This window comes from Anomaloglossus baeobatrachus, chromosome 9 (genome assembly GCF_048569485.1).
Source record: "Anomaloglossus baeobatrachus isolate aAnoBae1 chromosome 9, aAnoBae1.hap1, whole genome shotgun sequence".
Taxonomy (NCBI): domain Eukaryota; kingdom Metazoa; phylum Chordata; class Amphibia; order Anura; family Aromobatidae; genus Anomaloglossus; species Anomaloglossus baeobatrachus.
Window position 1 is genome coordinate 18,213,879 of NC_134361.1, and position 18,785 is coordinate 18,232,663.

Here is an 18,785-nt window from a genome sequence, read left to right on the forward strand (position 1 = left end):
TGGAGGGCGGAGGGCCCTGTGGGCTCTGTCAAGTTCAAGAGGGGCTCCAGGTGGCCTCTTTAATAAGCTATTAAAAATGGCGTGGAGGACAGCGGGGATATCAGGGGCGGCAATGGACTCTGGGAGGCCCCGAACACGTAAATTGTTCCTTCTGTTTCTATTTTCCAAATCGTCCACATGTTGTTGGAGGGCAAATAATTGCTTAGATTGATTTTTAACTGACTCCTGGATAGATTGGATAGAAACCTGAGAAGTCGATTGCCGCTCGTCAAGGGCATCGACCCTATGAGTAAGTGAAGAAAGGTCATTTCGCAGTTGGATAAATTCCAGTTTACATTCCACTACCACTTGATTGGCCAGTGCTGCTATATCATTCTTGGTGGGAATCGCCTGTAGCAGTGACCGCAGATCTGCCAAGGATGCCGGACGTTCCTCACCCATGGAGGCGGCAGTATGGGACATGTGGGGGTATGCACAGAAGGAGTCCTGTAGAGCCGGACCATATATCAATTTCTGCGGACCTTGGGGGTTAGCTACACTTTCCCAAGCCTGTGGTATTGCCGCAAGTCGGAGTGGGGGGGATCCAAACGCCTTGGGCCCTCTGATCGCGGGCATCAGTGTGCCCCTATCCGGTTTTCCATCTGGGCTCATCAGGCTCTCTGCCCAGGAGGAGCCTGTGGACCAGCTCTCTGAATGTGTAGGGGACGTCATGCTCTGGGGGACTCCCAGGGACTCATTGGTCGCCACTAGGGGACTATGTGGCCTCTCTCCGCATCCAAGGCACCCTGTGGACCCTGAGGCCTCCAATATGGGAGAGGTACTGAAGATGGTGTCACAGTCCCTGCTTTTAGCCCCCTCCACCAGGTCCCCCTGCAGGGTCAGCGCCTGTGGGGTGCTCACAGGCAGTCTATTGGGGTTAAATGCGGCCCCTTCCTCCCTTCTAACTGTGGCACCTGAGTGCAAGGATGATGTCATCTTCTCCTCTGCTGCTAGGCGCGGTGACATCTTCTCTGCTGCCTGGGGCTGCAGCGATGGGTTCGTGCCTGTGCCTGAGCGCATTTGTGCGCCCTGCTTTCACCGGCCGCGGCCGCCTGATTGCTACACGGTTTGGGAGCACTCACCAGACTCTGCAGAGTCGCGGCAGGGCGTGCGGCAGGAGGAGGTATGGCAGTGGATGTCCCGTCTTCTGCCGCTGGACAGGCTGCCCGCTCCCCATGTGCGCGGCCGCCATCTTGGAATGGCGCCGCCGGCCTCACCGTGTCTTTCTGTGTGAGGCGTCTGCTGGTTCCGGCCGCTACCATGGGGCTGCCTGTGGGACCCTCTACTTCACGGGGATTCCCCACTGCTTCTCCCCTCCTCCGGATCACCGGGGCTGCTGTATTCTCGGGCATCGGGTCTGGTGCAGGAGCAGGATCTGCAGGCCCCAACACCCGTCCTGGCTGTGAAATCATCCCGGGCTCCCGAGATCGGGTAAGGTAGACTCCAATCCCGGTTTGAGAGGAGGGTGGTCGCCTTGGGGTGTGAGGCTTGGCCTTTTTGGCTGAAGATTTGCCCATTTTAAATAGAAAAACCGGGTTTATGGGGGATTGCAGACAGGAGCTCAAAGAAGCAGCGTCCTTACTCAGGCATGTCCGGCTCCGCCCCCCTTTTTTATGTTTTTTTTCAACAATGATGTCCTCCTTGGTAGTCTCCCATGAAGTCCACTTTGGCTCAAACAATGACGGATAGGGCGATTTGACTTTGATGTTCCTTGAGTTTGAAGTTCACCTTTAATCTCTTTAGAGGTTTTTCTGGACTCTTTTGTTACCGTTCGTATTATCCATCTCTTGATTTGTCATCAATTTTCCTCCTGTAGCCACATCCTGGGAAGTTGCCTGCAGTCCCATGGATCTTAAATTTCTGAAAAATATGTGCAGCTGTAGTCACAGGAACATCAAGCTGCTTGGAAATGATCTTATAATTTTTACCTTTAACATGTTTGTCTATAATTTCCTTTCTAATCTCCTGAGACAACTCTTTCTTTCACTTCTTCTGGTCCATGTTGAGTGTGGTAGACACCATGTCACCAAACAGCACAGTGAGTATCTGTAGCCCTATATACAGGCCCACTGACTGATTACAAGATTGTAGACACCTGTGATACTAATTAGTGGACACACCTTGATTTAACATGTTCCTTTTGTCACATTATTTTCAGGGGTGCCATAATTTCTGTCCAGGCTTATTTCATGAGTTTTATTTTTTTAAATTCTGTGGAAGCAGAAAAGCAGCAATGTCTGACTGTCATGTGTTCATTTTCATAGATTTTTTATTTATTATTACCTTTGTCAGATTCAAGTTATTTCTGTGACCATTGTGGGTTTTTCTTTCATTAAACGAGGGGCGAGGGGAACCAAAAATTTTTCCCACGTGTGTGGGTTTAGCTAGACACAACATAATATCAAATAAAATTAGATTAAGCAAAATAATTATTGGAATTTTTTTTGCATTTTCCCAGTTTTATGTTACATTGAAGAAGCTGTGGATCAAATCCATGGCCTATTGTCGGTATTTCTTTTGTCATGCACAGTATAGACCACACTCACCCCATGGTACGAGGAGCGGCTCCTCCAGGCTGCGATGATCCACATAACAGGAGTATCTGTCGCCCTCTTTGGGGGTCACTTCCGCACTGACCCTGATCTGATAGGTGCCGTCAGGATTGGGGAGAACATTTGTGGTCTTATATAGGGGAACCTCATCCTCCCCGTTCATCCACCTCACATCCACAGCTCGGGGGTGAAATCCGTACACCTGACAGTGAAGCTTTGTGACCCCTTCTGTCTCCCGACCTGTGACCTTCACTCTTGGAGGAACTGGAAGGGAAAACATGATATATATAAAGATGGAAAGCACAAAAGATTATACATTACTGATAAGTGATAACAATTCAGTCTTTCCCTAGATTAGTACAAAACCAAAAAGGATCCCAGTGATCAATTATACCAATATATAGAATAAAAAGGAAGATCACTGGTAAGTAAACGAGACCAAAAGCAAAATATATGGTGTAATACAAAGAATTTTCAATAAAGTGTGCATGACATGAGGACAGACAGTAGTGGCGAACAGAATCTTAAAGTCGCCAGACACAAAAAATGCACAAACATCACCAGCAGATGAAAAACCAACTACTAAAACATGTGGGTCAGGTTTCAGAAAGGCCAAATAGCCGACAGAGAGAGAGGAAAAACAAGTGAATCAAGGGGTAAATTACCCATAGGAAGCTTTCCCTAAAAAAGTGCCAATAACATGTCATGTAATAAAGTTATAGCAGATTTACCTTGAGACATGTTAGAAGTGTTTAGCAGGCAGGCTGATGGTGGTGGGCGGGGCCTCGACGCGCGTTTCACCAGGCGTGGCCTGACGTTTCACCTGATGAAGCCACGCCCAGTGAAACGCGCATCGAGGCCCCGCTCACCCCCACCAGCCTGCCTGCTAAGCACTTGTAACATGTCTCAAGGTAAATCAGCTATAACTTTATTACATGACATGTTATTGGCACTTTTTTAGGGAAAGCTTCCTATGGGTAATTTACCCCTTGATTCACTTGCTTTTCCTCTCTCTCTGTCGGCTATTTGGCCTTTCTGAAACCTGACCCACGTGTTTTAGTAGTTGGTTTTTCATCTGCTGGTGATGTTTGTGCATTTTTTGTGTCTGGCGACTTTAAGATTCTGTTCGCCACTACTGTCTGTCCTCATGTCACGCACACTTTATTAAAAATTCTTTGTATTACACCATATATTTTGCTTTTGGTCTCCTTTACTTACCAGTGATCTTACTTTTTATTCTATATATTGGTATAATTGATCACTGGGATCCTTTTTGGTTTTGTGCTCTCAATGAGACCCTCCCTTTTAGGGAAGTTGTAGGTTTACAATTTCCCTAGATTAGTGTCTCTCAATGTCCATAAGGGCTCATGCACACATTTTTAGCGTATGAGTGTGTCGCGGGCGGAGGAGGGGACGCCACGCTCTCCCTACTGCTCGGATCCGGCTGCCGCTGCTGCTGCGGCCTCTGCTGCTCGGTGGCTCGAGTGATGGGCCGGATCCCGGGGACTCGAGCAGCGCTCCTCGCCCGTGAGTGAAAGGGGATTGGGTTTTGGGATAGTTTATTGTCCGTGACGCCACCCACAGTTGTGGTGATTTGTTAACACCACCGCTGCTCTGTATGGGGAGCCCGGGAGTGATGGTATGGAGCAGCCAGTTGTTGATGTGCCCCTCCGTGGGTAGGGGTTGTGGTGCTCCCGGGGCCCAGTGATGGGATTGGAATGGTGGACAGGCGGGTCTGGTGCCCGTGGAGGTGCAGGGGCGCAGGGGCAGCGCTGTGCCGCACGGCACGGAGGTACTCACTCAGCCAGTAAACACGACACAGTTCTCGGTAAACAAACGGCTGGTTGGACGGGTCCCTCGGATGGTTACGGTGCTGCGGTTCCCTGCAGTTAGCGGTGACGGTCTCTTCCCTGCACCCATGTAAAGTCTCTTTGGTAGCGATGGGTCCCCACCGGTTACCCGCTCCCCGGCTTGGATATGTGCCGGAGGAGCCTCTCTCTTGCCCGCAGGCGCTGGCCCTGGGAAACTGGTGCCTTGGCGGTGGCGGTGTCTCCCCTTAATGGTCGGACTGTTGCCTTCAATCGGGACTTGGTTGTTAGGAGACAGAGGTCCCCTTCACTGATGGATTTGGCAAATTATGGCGACTCCTAGCCTTGCGGGGATCCGAAAGGCCCCTGCCCTGGTGCTGACTGTTCTTCGTATACTGCTCCGGTACCGCCGGGTCACTACCCGTCCGCGGTCCTTCCAGCAACCTCCGAGCAGTCCCCCTGCAGACTATCACCGCCGTCTGCTGACCTTGCTGTCACAGTCCGGGGCACACACCCGGACCAACTTCAGGCTTGCTCAACTGTTCCTTTTCTGTCCTCCTTTACCACTTCACTTCCTTCTACTTCGCACTCCTAAACTCATCTGCTCACTCAAGCTCTGCCTGAGCTCAACTCCTCCACTCAACTCTCTTCTTCCTCCAAACTCTATCTACTGGTTCTCCCGCCTCCAGGGCTGTGAACTCCTCGGTGGGCGGAGCCAACCGCCTGGCCCACCCCCTGGTGTGGACATCAGCCCCTGGAGGAAGGCAACAAGGATTTTGGGTTAGCTAGGTGTACCTGCAGGGAATGTGGGGGTGCATGTGATGTTGTGACCTGTGACCCCTGGCTTGCCCAGGGCGTCACAAGTGGTATCCATGTTTTTCACCGATAGCGCTTGTACATATAATATTGAATGGGGTGGGCATGGCCTGGCCATGGAGGGATAGAGACGTGCTTTACATCAGCTCCTCAGCCGGCGCGGGGATATATCACGCCAGAGAAACACTTTAAGACCTCCAACGAAACGATTGGGCAATAGAAGAAAGAAGGAAGACCCCCAGCTCACCTCATCCCGCTCAAGTACCCCAGACCAGAGTATTCGGCGGTATATGGTGCGGACAGCACCAACAGGGCCCGCTCCCAAAATGGCCGACACTGCAATAGCCACCAGAAGCAGCCGCGCGTCCTGCAGAGAGATGGCGGCGGCTGCAGAGATGGAGGAAGCTGCACAGGAGACGCGGGCGGCGGAGGCAGCGGAGAAGGTGGAGGCAGCTCGGGGAGCGGTGAGTGCAGGCCAGCCCAGGGACAATAAGGTAAACGGGGCGGCCGCGCTGGAAGCGCAAAATGGCGCTGAGACGCCGGAGCCCAGCGGGCAGAAAGGCAGTGGGGGAGGGCACCGAGCAATGCCTGAGGAGAAGCGGTCAGAGAGCGCAGGAGAAGATGGGGCTAAAGAAGGGAGCAGAACAGAGCATGCAGCAGACACCCAAGCTCAGACACATATTCTACTGCAGCCAAATAAAACAACAGCTACCTTCCCAGCCCCTGGTAAACCCCCAAACACTGACATGCCACAAACCACTAGTCAGGAAGGGGTGCAGGTGGGCCAAGATATCAGCCAGCTGTGGCGGACCATTGGGGAGCTGAGTTCACATATTAAAAACATCCCCACAAAAAAGGACATGGAGCAGTATATATCCAGACTAGAGAATTCATATAAGGCTGAACTATCTGGACTCAAAGATGAAGTACAACAGCTGGGAGAAAGAGTCACAACAGCAGAATCCACAGTACAGGCACTGTCAGTAAAGGCAGCAGAACAGGAGGCTGGATATGCATCTCATAATATACAACTTCAGTACTTGGCAGAAATGCTAGATGATGCGGAAAACAGAAACCGGCGTAATAATATTAGAGTACGCGGCATTCCTGAGTCGGTTGAACATACAGCCTTAGAGGAGACTTTATGCCACATTTTCAATGACATACTGCATGTACCCATAGATTCTCCACTGGAGCTAGACAGGGCTCATAGAGCACTGGGCCCTAAAGCAATGGATCTAGAGTTCCCCAGAGACGTCATATGCAAAGTACACAAGTATAAGTTGAAAGATAATATCATGGCCCAAGAACGGAAACTTGACAATATCTCTTTTAAAGGGCAAAAGATCCTAATTCTACCTGACCTGTCCAAGTGGACTCTCCAGAAGAGAAAGGCTTTGAGACACTTATTGGACATACTACGCCAACGGAACATACAGTACACTTGGGGCTTCCCATTCCGCCTGAGAGTCCGGAGGGCGGGAAGGATGCACGTCCTCAGTCACCCAGGGGGCATATCTGCGTTCACCGCAGCCCTCCAAATCCCATCAGTGACGATTCGGGACTGGCCATTCCTACCTCCGGGGGCCCCCGGAGTGGACCCACCTAGAGAAGCCCCCCAGAGGAGGCGAAGAGAGGCGCCTATGGATCTCGGCTGAATATGGAGTCTCACTAGGTGGAAAAAGAGACTTTGAGTTCTCCTAAAGACAACATACGAACAGGACATTCTAGTTGAAGTTTGGAAGATGGCCCATTGTTATAGTTATAGTTAAAGTCAAACTGAAAATAGGGGTCCTGAAATGAAAGGGGAATAATATCAGGAAAATTGTTTATGATCTAGTGTGGGGGAGACAGAGAGGTATATGGAGTAGAGACATAGTAATACATGTTGGACCAAGTCCCGATTCATTTATGGATTAACACAGTTAATACAGATGGGAAATTTATGTATAGATAGATGATGTAGATCTGCGCTGGCGGGGAGCAACTCTCCCTGGAAAGACTACCGCACTCGAGGGGGTGCTATACCGTGCTGGACAAGGTATAGTTAGATACAGCCTCCCCCAACAAAGTAGGTGGGTTGGGACACCAGGACATAGTTGCTGGTGCCTTAGTTCATTACCACCTTCCTATACTTGGGAACAAATTTTTTTTTGTTTTTCCCTTCTTCTTTTTTACTTCTATCTCCACTTACTTTTCCTTCCTTTATTTCTGGGCTTTCCTATATCTTTTGCTATAAATCTCTTAAAAATCACACTTGATCTAACCCCTCTCTGACAGTTTTCCCCGTCCATTCGTGCCCTTCCCTTGTTTGTCTAACAGCTAAAAAATAGACATGGCGAAACTAAAATTTGGATCTTTCAACACAAAGGGCTTTAGTACGCCACAAAAAAAGGACCCAAATACTAGCTGAAATGCACAAACAGAAAGTCCACATATTGCTCCTTCAAGAAACACATTTTAAAGTGGGACATGTCCCAAACTTGAGAGACCGCAACTACGTAACATGGTTCCACAGCGCCAATGCTGAATCTCGGTCAAGGGGGGTATCGCTGGCCATACACAGAAAACTACCTCATTCTATTCTAGACACGAAACAGGACGCAGAAGGCAGATACATTATAGTTAAACTACGGATATACGATACAGTGTATACGGTGGCAGGATGGTATGCCCCTAATACGGGACAGACACAGACATGCAGGGCCTTCCTAAAGGTTCTATCCGAGTTCGCAGAGGGAATAATGATCCTGGGGGGAGATTTTAATTTGTCTTTGAATCCCTTAGTAGATACCTCGGCTGGAAGGAGCAACATTTCCACAAAAAGATTGACCTCTCTGAAGCGAGACATACATCAGATGCACCTTAACGACGTGTGGCGCAGCATGCATCCTACGGGTAGCGACTATACCTTTTATTCCACCCCTCATGATTCATACAGCCACATAGATCTATTTTTAGTGAGTCAGTGTGTTTTGGCCTGGAGACCGAATCCCACGATTGGTAGTATAGTTTGGTCCGATCACGCCCCTGTCTTTTTGGCCTTTGCTCCCCCGGATGGAAGGAAACGGGAGTGGACATGGAGACTCAACGATAACTTACTCAAAGATGTAATCTGTATGACTGACATCAGGGAGACAGTTGGGGTCTTCATGTCCTCTCACGAAACGGACCCCACTTCGATGCCCCTGCAGTGGGAGGCGTTCAAGTGTGTCATAAGAGGGGTGCTGATAAAGCATGGGGCGCGTACCAAAAAAATAAGGAATATCCGCATAAAAGAACTGTTAGACAGGATTCATAAGTTGGAAACAGCACACAAAAATAGGCAGTTGAGGGGAACACTAGCAGAACTCACAAAATACAGAGAGGAACTTAGGACACTGCTGAATGAAAGATTTCTCCGATACCGGAACCATTATAAGCGCTTCCTCTATCAGCATTCTAACAAATGCGGCAGATCCTTGTCCAACCTTCTACATCCCCGCAATCTTACAACATTTATACCTAGCTTGCGGAGACGGGGAGGAGGGGAAGCGAGCAACCCGGCGGAGGTCTTGGAAGAATTGAGGGGCTTCTACTCGGAACTGTATAACATCCAAGGGAGGTTCTCTGGCATGTCGTCACAGGCTTTAACTGAGCGCATTAAGGGATACATGATGGACACGGCCTTGCCAACTCTGAAAAATGAGGAAGTGCAACAACTGGAAAACCGGTTCTCAGAGGAGGAAGTGGGAGAAGCAATTAGGAATACCCCAAATGGGAAGAGTCCGGGCCCAGACGGATTTTCTCCTACATTTTATAAAACATTTCGGGAATTGCTTACCCCATTTCTGACTAAGGTCTTTAATGCAATCTCAACGGAGACTCCCTTTGCGGCTCAGTCACTGGAGGCACATGTCACGGTCCTTCCGAAACCTGGCAAAGACCCCATGATAGTGTCTAATTACAGACCAATATCTTTACTCAATGTAGATATAAAGTTATTCTCCAAGATCCTAGCTAACAGGCTGGCTCCCCTCCTCCCCTCCATCATTGATACAGACCAAGTAGGATTCATACAGGGTAGGGAGGCGCGGGACAAGGTCAACAAAACTTTGCTGCTTATAGCCCACGCTAGAAGCACGAATCAGCCCCTGGGAATACTATCAGTAGACACAGAAAAAGCGTTTGATCGAGTACAGTGGGACTTCTTGAGGGCGGCTTTAAAACAAATAGGGATAGGCCCTGGCTTTTTGAATAAAGTATTGGCCCTTTATACATGTCCATCGGCAAGGATAAAGGCAAATGGCTTCTTATCAAAGCCTATACAAATCAGAAATGGAACAAGGCAGGGGTGCCCTCTTTCTCCGCTATTATATGTAATTACAATGGAACATCTTGCCAACGCAATCAGGAGAAATCCCAATGTGCACGGTATAGACGTAGGGGGGAAAACATACAAGACGGCGCTATATGCGGACGACTTGTTGATATACGTGTCTCAGCCACACATATCTTTCCCCTCTTTTATAGCGGAGTTCGAGAGATTTGGGGATCTAAGTAATTTCAAAGTTAACTGTTCAAAAACAGAAGCCTTAAATGTCACACTGCAGCCCCAAGAGGTTTCATTAGCTCAAAGTAACTTCCCATTTAAATGGCAATCCCAGACTCTGAAATATCTAGGCATCAATGTCCCTGCAGATTTGGAATTATTGTATTCCAAGAACTATTTACCACTATTGACACGAACAATCAAAGAGCTTAGGTCATATCATAAAAAACCCTTATCCTGGTTTGGCCGTATAAACACATTTAAAATGGACATCCTTCCACGGTTTTTATATATTTCAGGCAGTCCCGCTTCTCCCCCCTACCGGGTTTTTTCGGACACTCAGGTCTGCCCTAACTCAATTTATATGGGGACACTCTAGGGCTAGAATAAAATATCACACACTTACTAGGCATATCACTGCGGGGGGCGCAGGACTACCAGATGTGCGCAGATATCATCGGGCGGCACTGATGGTTCGAATGTTTGACTGGCATTTTAACGACTAAAATAAGAAATGGGTCAAACTTGAACAGGAAAGCTCATCAATTCCACTAAAGTATCTACCATGGGTTGGGTCCAGGGAGGGGGTGAGACTGTTTGCGGGGAGTCTTTTTATTAAGGCTACACTGAGGACACGGGATCAGGTTAAACAGAATGGCGGATTATTATTATTATTATTATTATTGTTTATTTATAGAGCACCATTGATTCCATGGTGCTGTACATGAGGGGGTTACATACAGAATACATGTACACGTTACAATAGACAGACTAGCACAGGGGGAAGAGGGCCCTGCCCTTGCGGGCTTACATCCTAAAGGATTTTGGGGAGGAGACAGTAGGTGGGGAGTAGGTGGGGCGGCAGCTCCGCACGGTGGTGGGGCGGCAGCTCCGCACGGTGGTGGGGCGGCAGCTCCGCACGGTGGTGGGGCGGCAGCTCCGCACGGTGGTGGGGCGGCAGCTCCGCACGGTGGTGGGTTGCCCTTTTCTCCTGGCTCCTATTATATCCAATCCAGAATTCCCCCCGGGAGTCGGTCGGGCCAAATTTCTACGATGGAGAGCACAACAGGATGGTAGGATTTATCATACCCTTAGGGGGTCTAAATTAAGATCCTTTGAGGATATGCAAACCATGGAACCTCCCCAGACATTATCCTGGATAGAATATAGACAACTCTATTCATTCGTTAACTCTAAGACACAAGGAATGGATGGAATATCAGAGGGCTTGGCCCTACCCTTTGAGAAATTATTTATGCAGGATACTATACCCACACATTTGATGTCACTTATATATAAGATGATTGGACAGGCAGATCCCTCTGCGAGCTCGGATCCTTCATACATGACCAAGTGGGAGGAAGAAATGGAAACGACATTCACAGACACAGAAAAACAGAAAGCTTATATATTTACACATAAAATGTCGATTGCAGGGTACACCAAAGAGAAAAACTATAAGATCCTAACAAGATGGTATCAGTATCCGGTGAGGCTACACAGAATTTTTCCTTCGGTTTCCGAGATGTGCTGGCGCTGTGGAACGATAAAGGGTACAATGATACATATATGGTGGGACTGTGCTAAAGTCAAGCCATTCTGGGAGGCAATCTTTCAAACATATACAAAAATAACAGGAAAGGGAACAGTACAGACCCCACAAATAGCCTTGATGTCAATGCTCCCCGGCTCAATTAAAGCTCAAAAAGGGGATATACTGCGGTTTTGTCTGGCAGCAGCAAGAGCAGTGATTCCAAGACATTGGAGAACACAGGAGGCCCCGTCCTTGAGGGAGTGGACACAGGAATTTGAGCACATACATCATATGGAGGAACTAATGGCAGAGGCAGAGGGACACACTGAAAGATACCTGAGAATTTGGACGCCATGGATAATATTTAAAAGTTCAGACGATTACCATACGTTATTTTGAAGGTTCAGTAGGTGCAGTACGAGCAGAGATAGTAGAAGGGCTATGATGGGGCCTGTTTGTGGCTCCCCCCCCGCCCTCCCAACCCTTAAAATGTCCCCCCTTCTCCTTCTTCGTTTCTTCAGCTTTCTTTTCTATTTCATGCATGACTATTTATTTCCCGTCTTTTCTCATCTCTTTCGGTTTTTTTATTTCTTTTAAATTCACTGATAAAGACACAATGAGTAGAGCTAGGATATGGTTCAAGGTTGTACGGGAAGTTTAGTTATCAAGTTCTCGCCAATGAAGAGAGGAACAGTAGGACATGAGGAATATATTATAAAATACGCAAGACATGATAGTTTTGTTTTTTTTTTCTCCTCATTAAATAAGCAGACAGCAGTCTCGAGTCTGTGATACAGAAAGGGCGGAACGTAAGAACTGAAACAGTGTTCGAATGATTCTAAGCCATAAGTGGAAATATGTTATAGAAATGTTATCCAAACTGTGGTATCATACGCAATGATCTCTCTATAACCTTGGTTGTTTGTATGTTTTTTCTATGCTTCTTTATTTTATTTATTTATTTTTTTTTTTCTCTCTTCTACTCAATAAAGAAAGATTATACATAATATTGAATGGGGTCAGTCACACTTCAATGATTTTTTGTGGACTTCTGATTGCCATCAGAGCACAATCCATTATCCTCGGACTGTTAGGAGACGATGGTGAAACTTTTTTTTTTGTCACAGATGAGAAAAACTAATGAAGCTCAGACCGAACTTATATGAAACTCGGATGAAATTGTGTTTTTTTTCCCATACAAGAATAAAACTGATGTGAATGAGCCCCATAGAGTTTTCATTCTTGACAAAAGAGTAACTTTTTTATATTTTTGGTCATTTAGCCTTATTATGAGAACTTGTCTTCTTACTTCAATTTTCCCAGTTTGCTGTTAAAAAAAATGTTCCAGTTTGTAACCAAAGTCAACCTCAAGTTTCCACAAATATGTTAAATAAAAGGTTTTCATTTTATAAGTACCGTATTTTTCGCTTTATAAGACGCACTGGAATATAAGACGCACCCCAAACTTAGACATAAAAAAAGGTAAAAAAAAGAAAAATGGGGTCCGTCTTATACTCCGGTGTTCTCTTACCGGAGGGGGGCAGCAGTGGTGGTGAAGCGGGGTCACAGGAGGCACAGGTTGTGCTGGCAGGCGCGGCAGGTCAGTGGCAGCGGGGTCCGTGGTTGCAGGTGCCGTGGCGTCCGTGGTTGCAGGCGCGGTGGCATCCGCGGTGGCAGGATCCGTGGGGTCCGTGGTGGCGGCAGCAGCCGTGGTGTGTGAGCCGTGCAGCAGGCCGGTGCAGTGAGTGTCCGCGGTCCCGGTTCAGTGGTGGCAGCGGCGGCGGCGACTGCTCAGTGGTGGCAGGGACTGCTCAGTGGTGGAGTGTGTCCGCGGTCCCGGTTCAGTGGTGGCAGTGGCGGCGACGGCTCAGTGGTGGGAGTGGCGGCGACGGCTCAGTGGTGGGAGCGGCGGTAACTGCTCAGTGGTGGCAGCGGCAGGGACTGCTCAGTGGTGGCGTGTGTCCGCGGTCCCGGTTCAGTGGTGGCAGCGGCGGCGGCTCAGTGGTGGGAGCGGCGGCAACTGCTCAGTGGTGGCAGCGGCAGGGACTGCTCAGTGGTGGCGTGTGTCCGCGGTCCCGGTTCAGTGGTGGCAGCGGCTCAGTGGTGGGAGCGGCGGCAACTGCTCAGTGGTGGCAGCGGCAGGGACTGCTCAGTGGTGGCGTGTGTCCGCGGTCCCGGTTCAGTGGTGGCAGCGGCGGCGGCTCAGTGGTGGGAGCGGCGGCGGCGGCTCAGTGGTGGAGTGTGTCCGCGGTCCCGATTCAAGTAATGGCGCCCGGAGCGACGCATGCGCAGATGGAGCTCTCATCCAAGGGCTCCATCTGCGCACGCGCTGACTCCCGGAGCAGCGCGTGCGCAGATGGAGCTCTCATCCAAGAGCTCCACCGGCGCCATCATTTGAAAGTGGGACCGCGGACAACTGGTAAGCTGCACAGCCGCCCGCCCCGCATGCACAGAGTGGCAGCCAGCAGGCTGCCCGCCCACTCTGCGTACAAGCCGCCGGGTACCTGTGCTTGCGTGCGGTGGCAGCCGGGTACCCATGGCTGTGTGCGGGCGGCAGATGGGTGACTGTGTGAGGGCGGCAGCCGGGTACCTGCACGGGCACCCGACTGCCGCTCGCACACAGCACCCGGCTGCCGCCCGCACACAGCCATGGGTACCCGTCTGCCACCGCATGCAAGCACAGGTACCTGGCTGCCGACCCCACACAGCACCCGCTGCCGCCCGCACACAGCCACGGGTACCCGGCTGCCGCTGCATGCAAGTACAGGTACCCGGCCGCTTGCATGCAGCCACAGGCACCCGCCCGATCGCCTCAGACAGGACCCCCCCCCCCCCCGCTACCGCTTTATAAGACGCACCCCCCATTTTCCTCCCAAAATTTGGGGAGGAAAAGTGCGTCTTATAAAGCGAAAAATACGGTAACTCCAGTGTGACCTTCATTTGTTGTACACTAGAAATTGAGCGGATCATTTTAAATTTAAATTCACCGACTTCACCAAATTTCCCCCCCAAATTTTAATTTGTGGCTAATAAATTTGTGCAAATCTCAATACTGTAAAGCTTACAATTGCTCAGAAAATACACATGGAAGAGAGAAAAGAGAGAACACCCCAGTGACCATAAGAGCTTACACTCTACAGGAGAGAGAGAGGACCCCACTGACCATAAGAGCTTACACTCTACAGGAGAGAGAGCGGACCCCACTGACCATAAGAGCTTATAAGAGAGAGGACCCCACTGACCATAAAAGCTTACACTCTACAGGAGGGAGAGGGCCCCACTGACCATAAGAACTTACACTCTACAGAAGAGAGGACCCCACTGATCATAAAAGCTTATCCTCTACAGGAGAGAGGACCCCACTGACCATAGGAGCTTACGCTCTACATGGGAAAGAGAGAGAGGACCTCAGTGACCATAAGAGCTTATCCTCTACAGGAAAGAGAGCGGACCCCACTGACAATAAAGGCCCCTTTACACGGGACGATTTATCGTGCGATCGCATGAGCGATCGCAGCCGCCCCCGTCGTTTGTGCGTCACGAGCAATTCATTGCCCGTGTCGCACAAAGTCGTTGACCCCCGTCATACGTACTGTGGGCGGCGAACATCCTCTTCCTGAAGGGGGAGGGACGTTCGGCGTCACAACGACGTCACACAGCGGCCGCCCAATAGAAGCGGAGGGGTGGAGATGAGCGTCCGGAACATCCCGCCCACCTCCTTCCTTCCTCGTTGCCGGCGGGACGCAGGTAAGCTGATGCTCGTCGTTCCAGGGGTGTCACACATAGCGATGTGTGCTGCCTCGGAAACGATGAACAACCAGCGCGCAGATGGAGGAACGACATTTTGAAAATGAACAACGTGTCAACGAGCAACGATAAGGTGAGTATTTGTGCTCGTTAACAGTAGTTCGGAGATGTCACACACTACGACATCTCTAACAATGCCAGATGTGCATCACGGAATCCGTGAACCCGATGACATATTGCCCGATATATTGTAGCGTGTGACGCCGCCTTTAGAGCTTACACTCTACAGGAGAGAGAGAGGACCCCACTGACCATAAGAAGTTATCCTCTACAGGAGAGAGCACGGACCCCACTACCATAAGAGCTTATAAGAGAGAGGACCTCACTGATCATAAGAGCTTATACTCTACAGGAGAGACAGAGGACCCCACTGACCATAAGAGGTTACATTCTACAGAAAAGAGAGAGGACCCCACAGACCATAAGAGGTTACATTCTACAGGAAAGAGAGAGGACCCCACTGACCATAGGAGCTTACACTCTACAGGACAAAGAGTGTACCCCATTGACCATAAGAGGTTACACTCTACAGGAGAGAGCACCCCACTGACCATAAGTGCTTATCCTCTACAGGAGAGAGCGCGGACCCCACTGGCCATAAGAGCTTATAAGAAAGAAGCCCACTGACCATAAGAGCTTATCCTTTACAGGAGAGAGAGAGAGAGGACCTCACTGACCATAAGAGCTTACACTCTACAGGAGAGAGGACCCCACTGACCATAAGAGATTACACTCTAGAGGAGAGAGGACCCCACTGACCATAAGGGGTACTTTACACGTTGCGACATCACTACCGATATATCGTCGGGGTCACGCCGCTAGTGATGCACACCCAGCGCCGGTAGCGACATCGCAATGTGTAAATCCTAAGTGCAACGATGAACGAAGACAGAAGTGTAAAAAATCGCTGATCTGTGTAACGTCGTTCATTTCCATAATGTCGCTACATCAGGAGATATGATGTTGTTTGTCGCTCCTGCGGCGTCACACATCGCTGTGTGTGAAGCCGCAGGAGCGACAAACATCTCCTTACCTGCGTCCACCAGCAATGCGGAAGGAAGGAGGTGGCCGGGAAGTTACGTCCTGCTCATCTCCACCCCTCCACTTCTATTGGCCGGCCGCTTAGTGACGTCGCGGTGACGCTGAACGCACCTCCCCCTTGAAGAAGGGATTGTTCACCAGTCACAGCGATGTCGCCGATCGGGTATGTGCGTGTGAAGCTGCCGTAGCGATAATGTTTGCTTCGGCAGCTATCACAAGATATCGCATGTATGATGGGGGCAGGTTCTATCGCGCTCGACATCGCTAGCAAATGCTAGTGATGTCGCAACGTGTAAAGTACCCCTAAGAGGCTACACTCTACAGGAGAGAGAGAGGACCTCACTGACCACAGGAGCTTTAAAAACATTTGAAACCACACATCCAGCTGGTGACTACTAATTAAAATAAGAACCTTCACAGTTTTTTAAGGTTAAATGAATGGATGGAACATGGTGCAGATGTGGCGCCCCTGACCTGGTCAGGCACCGCTAAGTACTGCACCCATGCTGGGTCAGTACAATACAGGTAATCCCAGAGGCTGATTAGGGTGTGGACACATGGAACACTTGGTAACCAGTACACACACATAGCTAGAGGGGACCCCTGAGCAGACTGAGGCAGGGGTGTGTCCCTCGCCTCCCAGCTAGTGGTGGGTGTGTCACTGGGAACAGAGAAGTGTGCAGAGGCAGTTTATAAAAGGAAGTGGAGGAGAGAAGTCGCGTTTGGAGGGCAAAGCACTGAGCAAAGCCTTCCAGACACTGCACCGTTCGTGGCTACTGGCGGGGGAGAAAGGGCTACCTGGTAATGCCGCCTGAAACATCACCTAGGGCCAGGAGGGCTGAGAGGTGGTGGCGTAAGGGGACTGCCTAGTAGACCCTGCCCGTACGGGTTACAGGTACCCAGAGCAGGGACCTATTTATTAGGCCTGCTAAACTTGCCGGTGAGGGCACTGCACGCTCTCCACCAACCACACACAGAGTCCGGAGCTACAGCAGCAACGAGGGGCCCATAGGTGACTGACGGCAAGCAGCCAGAACCACCTGGAAACACCTGGTCCATGCTGCCCGCAAACGGGCCAGAAAGGGGAGATCGGCGTATGCGACTTCCCTGGGTGACCCCAGCAGGACTTCAAGTCGAGGTCACCACAAACAAAAGAGGGCTAGGAAGGCGAGCTGGTAGTCACCTCTACATCAGCCAAAAGGGATACCTGGTTCCTCCTGGTCTAGCATCGTCCGGGTTTACTCACCCCTGCCACCTAATTGTGAGTAAAAATCCTGAAAGACACCGTTGGACTGTGTGTGATTCCTCTGCGACCTGCTGCACTACACCCCTACACCTGGGCCCTGGGGCCAGCCCCACTCTCGGGGGGCCACATCATCTAAACTGCACCTACCATCAGCCCCAGGTGCTACCCGACTGCAGTGGCGGTCACCCTGACCGCAATTACCGAGAGTGGCGTCACAAATTATTTCCCATAGAAGTCAACCTGAACCTGTTACCAGAGGATCCCTCCATGTGGAGTCCTTGAAGGTAATGCAGCTTTGCGGGGCTTCACACAGATATTAAAATAAGGAAAACATAATGGATATTATTAATGTCACCTTTCTGCTCCAGAACTTCTCTGCCAAACTCAACGTATTTCTTCAGTCTCTCGGGATAGACATACTCCAGATAATATTTGGTACTCTCCCCCATTCTTATATCCGGTCCGTTCAATTCTTGTGCAATGATCTGAGCCTCGGCCATGGTGGGGATATAGGTCGCTGTCTGCAAATCCAGGTACATCAATTCTCTCCCATCATATCTGTATTGTTCATACACTACAATGCTTCCATCATCTCGCTGTTCACAGCCGCACAGCATTTGTATATAATGGAAACCTGCAGACAAGAGAGGGAAATGTTATATGGAGTGTAGGTATGTATGTCAGTGGATTAAATGTGCAGCCCTGTGGAGTATGTGTGCGACATAAGGAGGGCGTATGTGTAATTTTCCTTATATTTTGGGTTATTGAGTAAGATCCAGTGTAGACAGTTGGAGCAGTTGTCCATGGTCCCTAGTCACGTTCTGATTCCTTGTGGGCTTGCTCAGACAAGAGTACAACTCAGACGAGTTGAGGAGGGGAGCCAGGTGATGGCCGGCATTGCCTCCCCTGGCCTCAGTAAATGTCAATGTCCGTGCTGGGCTCCTGTTGGGGCCTGAGTCATTAGCCATCACAGTCTCTTTTACCTTCATCTGTACTTGCGGGGTACTTGTCATAGACAGGGAGGGCAACATAAAGCTCATGCAGACTCTGATAAAACCACAGCAACTTCTTTATTGTAACTCTTGCTTCTTTCCACGCTTCAGGCCTTAGGACCACTCATGCTGTGTCTGTTCTACCTCGGGGGAAAACTTCTCTTTTCCTGGCACTAGCCCTGGGCACTATCCTCCAGCAGCTGAGTTCTATGCACTCTTCCTGGACCCCTTTATCCCCCGGTATCCTTTCCGTGCAGCTGCAGTGTCTCACTCAGGCCTTCGGATGCGTAACAGCTCCTGGCCAGTTCAGGGTCTCATCCACGGTCTCTGTACCCCAACGTCCCACTAGTCCTAATATGCTCCACATCCTGTCCAACAGGTGAGATCTCGACACACGGGAGGATTTCTCCCTCTCTGGA

The 18,785-nt window shown here is 49.9% G+C and overlaps 2 protein-coding genes across 3 annotated transcripts in view; both read right to left on the reverse strand.

Moving 5' to 3' along the window:
* Positions 1-18,785, reverse strand: part of LOC142250862 (BOLA class I histocompatibility antigen, alpha chain BL3-7-like) — a 343,542-nt gene that overhangs the window by 19,911 nt on the left and 304,846 nt on the right. The gene's annotated exons all lie outside the window — the stretch shown is intronic.
* Positions 2,560-18,785, reverse strand: part of LOC142250869 (major histocompatibility complex class I-related protein 1-like) — a 60,805-nt gene continuing 44,579 nt past the window's right edge. Inside the window, exons 3-4 of the mRNA XM_075323150.1 lie at positions 17,730-18,008; positions 2,560-2,855 (exon numbers count right to left, since the gene is read on the reverse strand). Of these exons, the coding sequence (XP_075179265.1) occupies positions 2,560-2,855; positions 17,730-18,008 (575 nt within the window). The remainder of the gene's footprint in view (positions 2,856-17,729; positions 18,009-18,785) is intronic.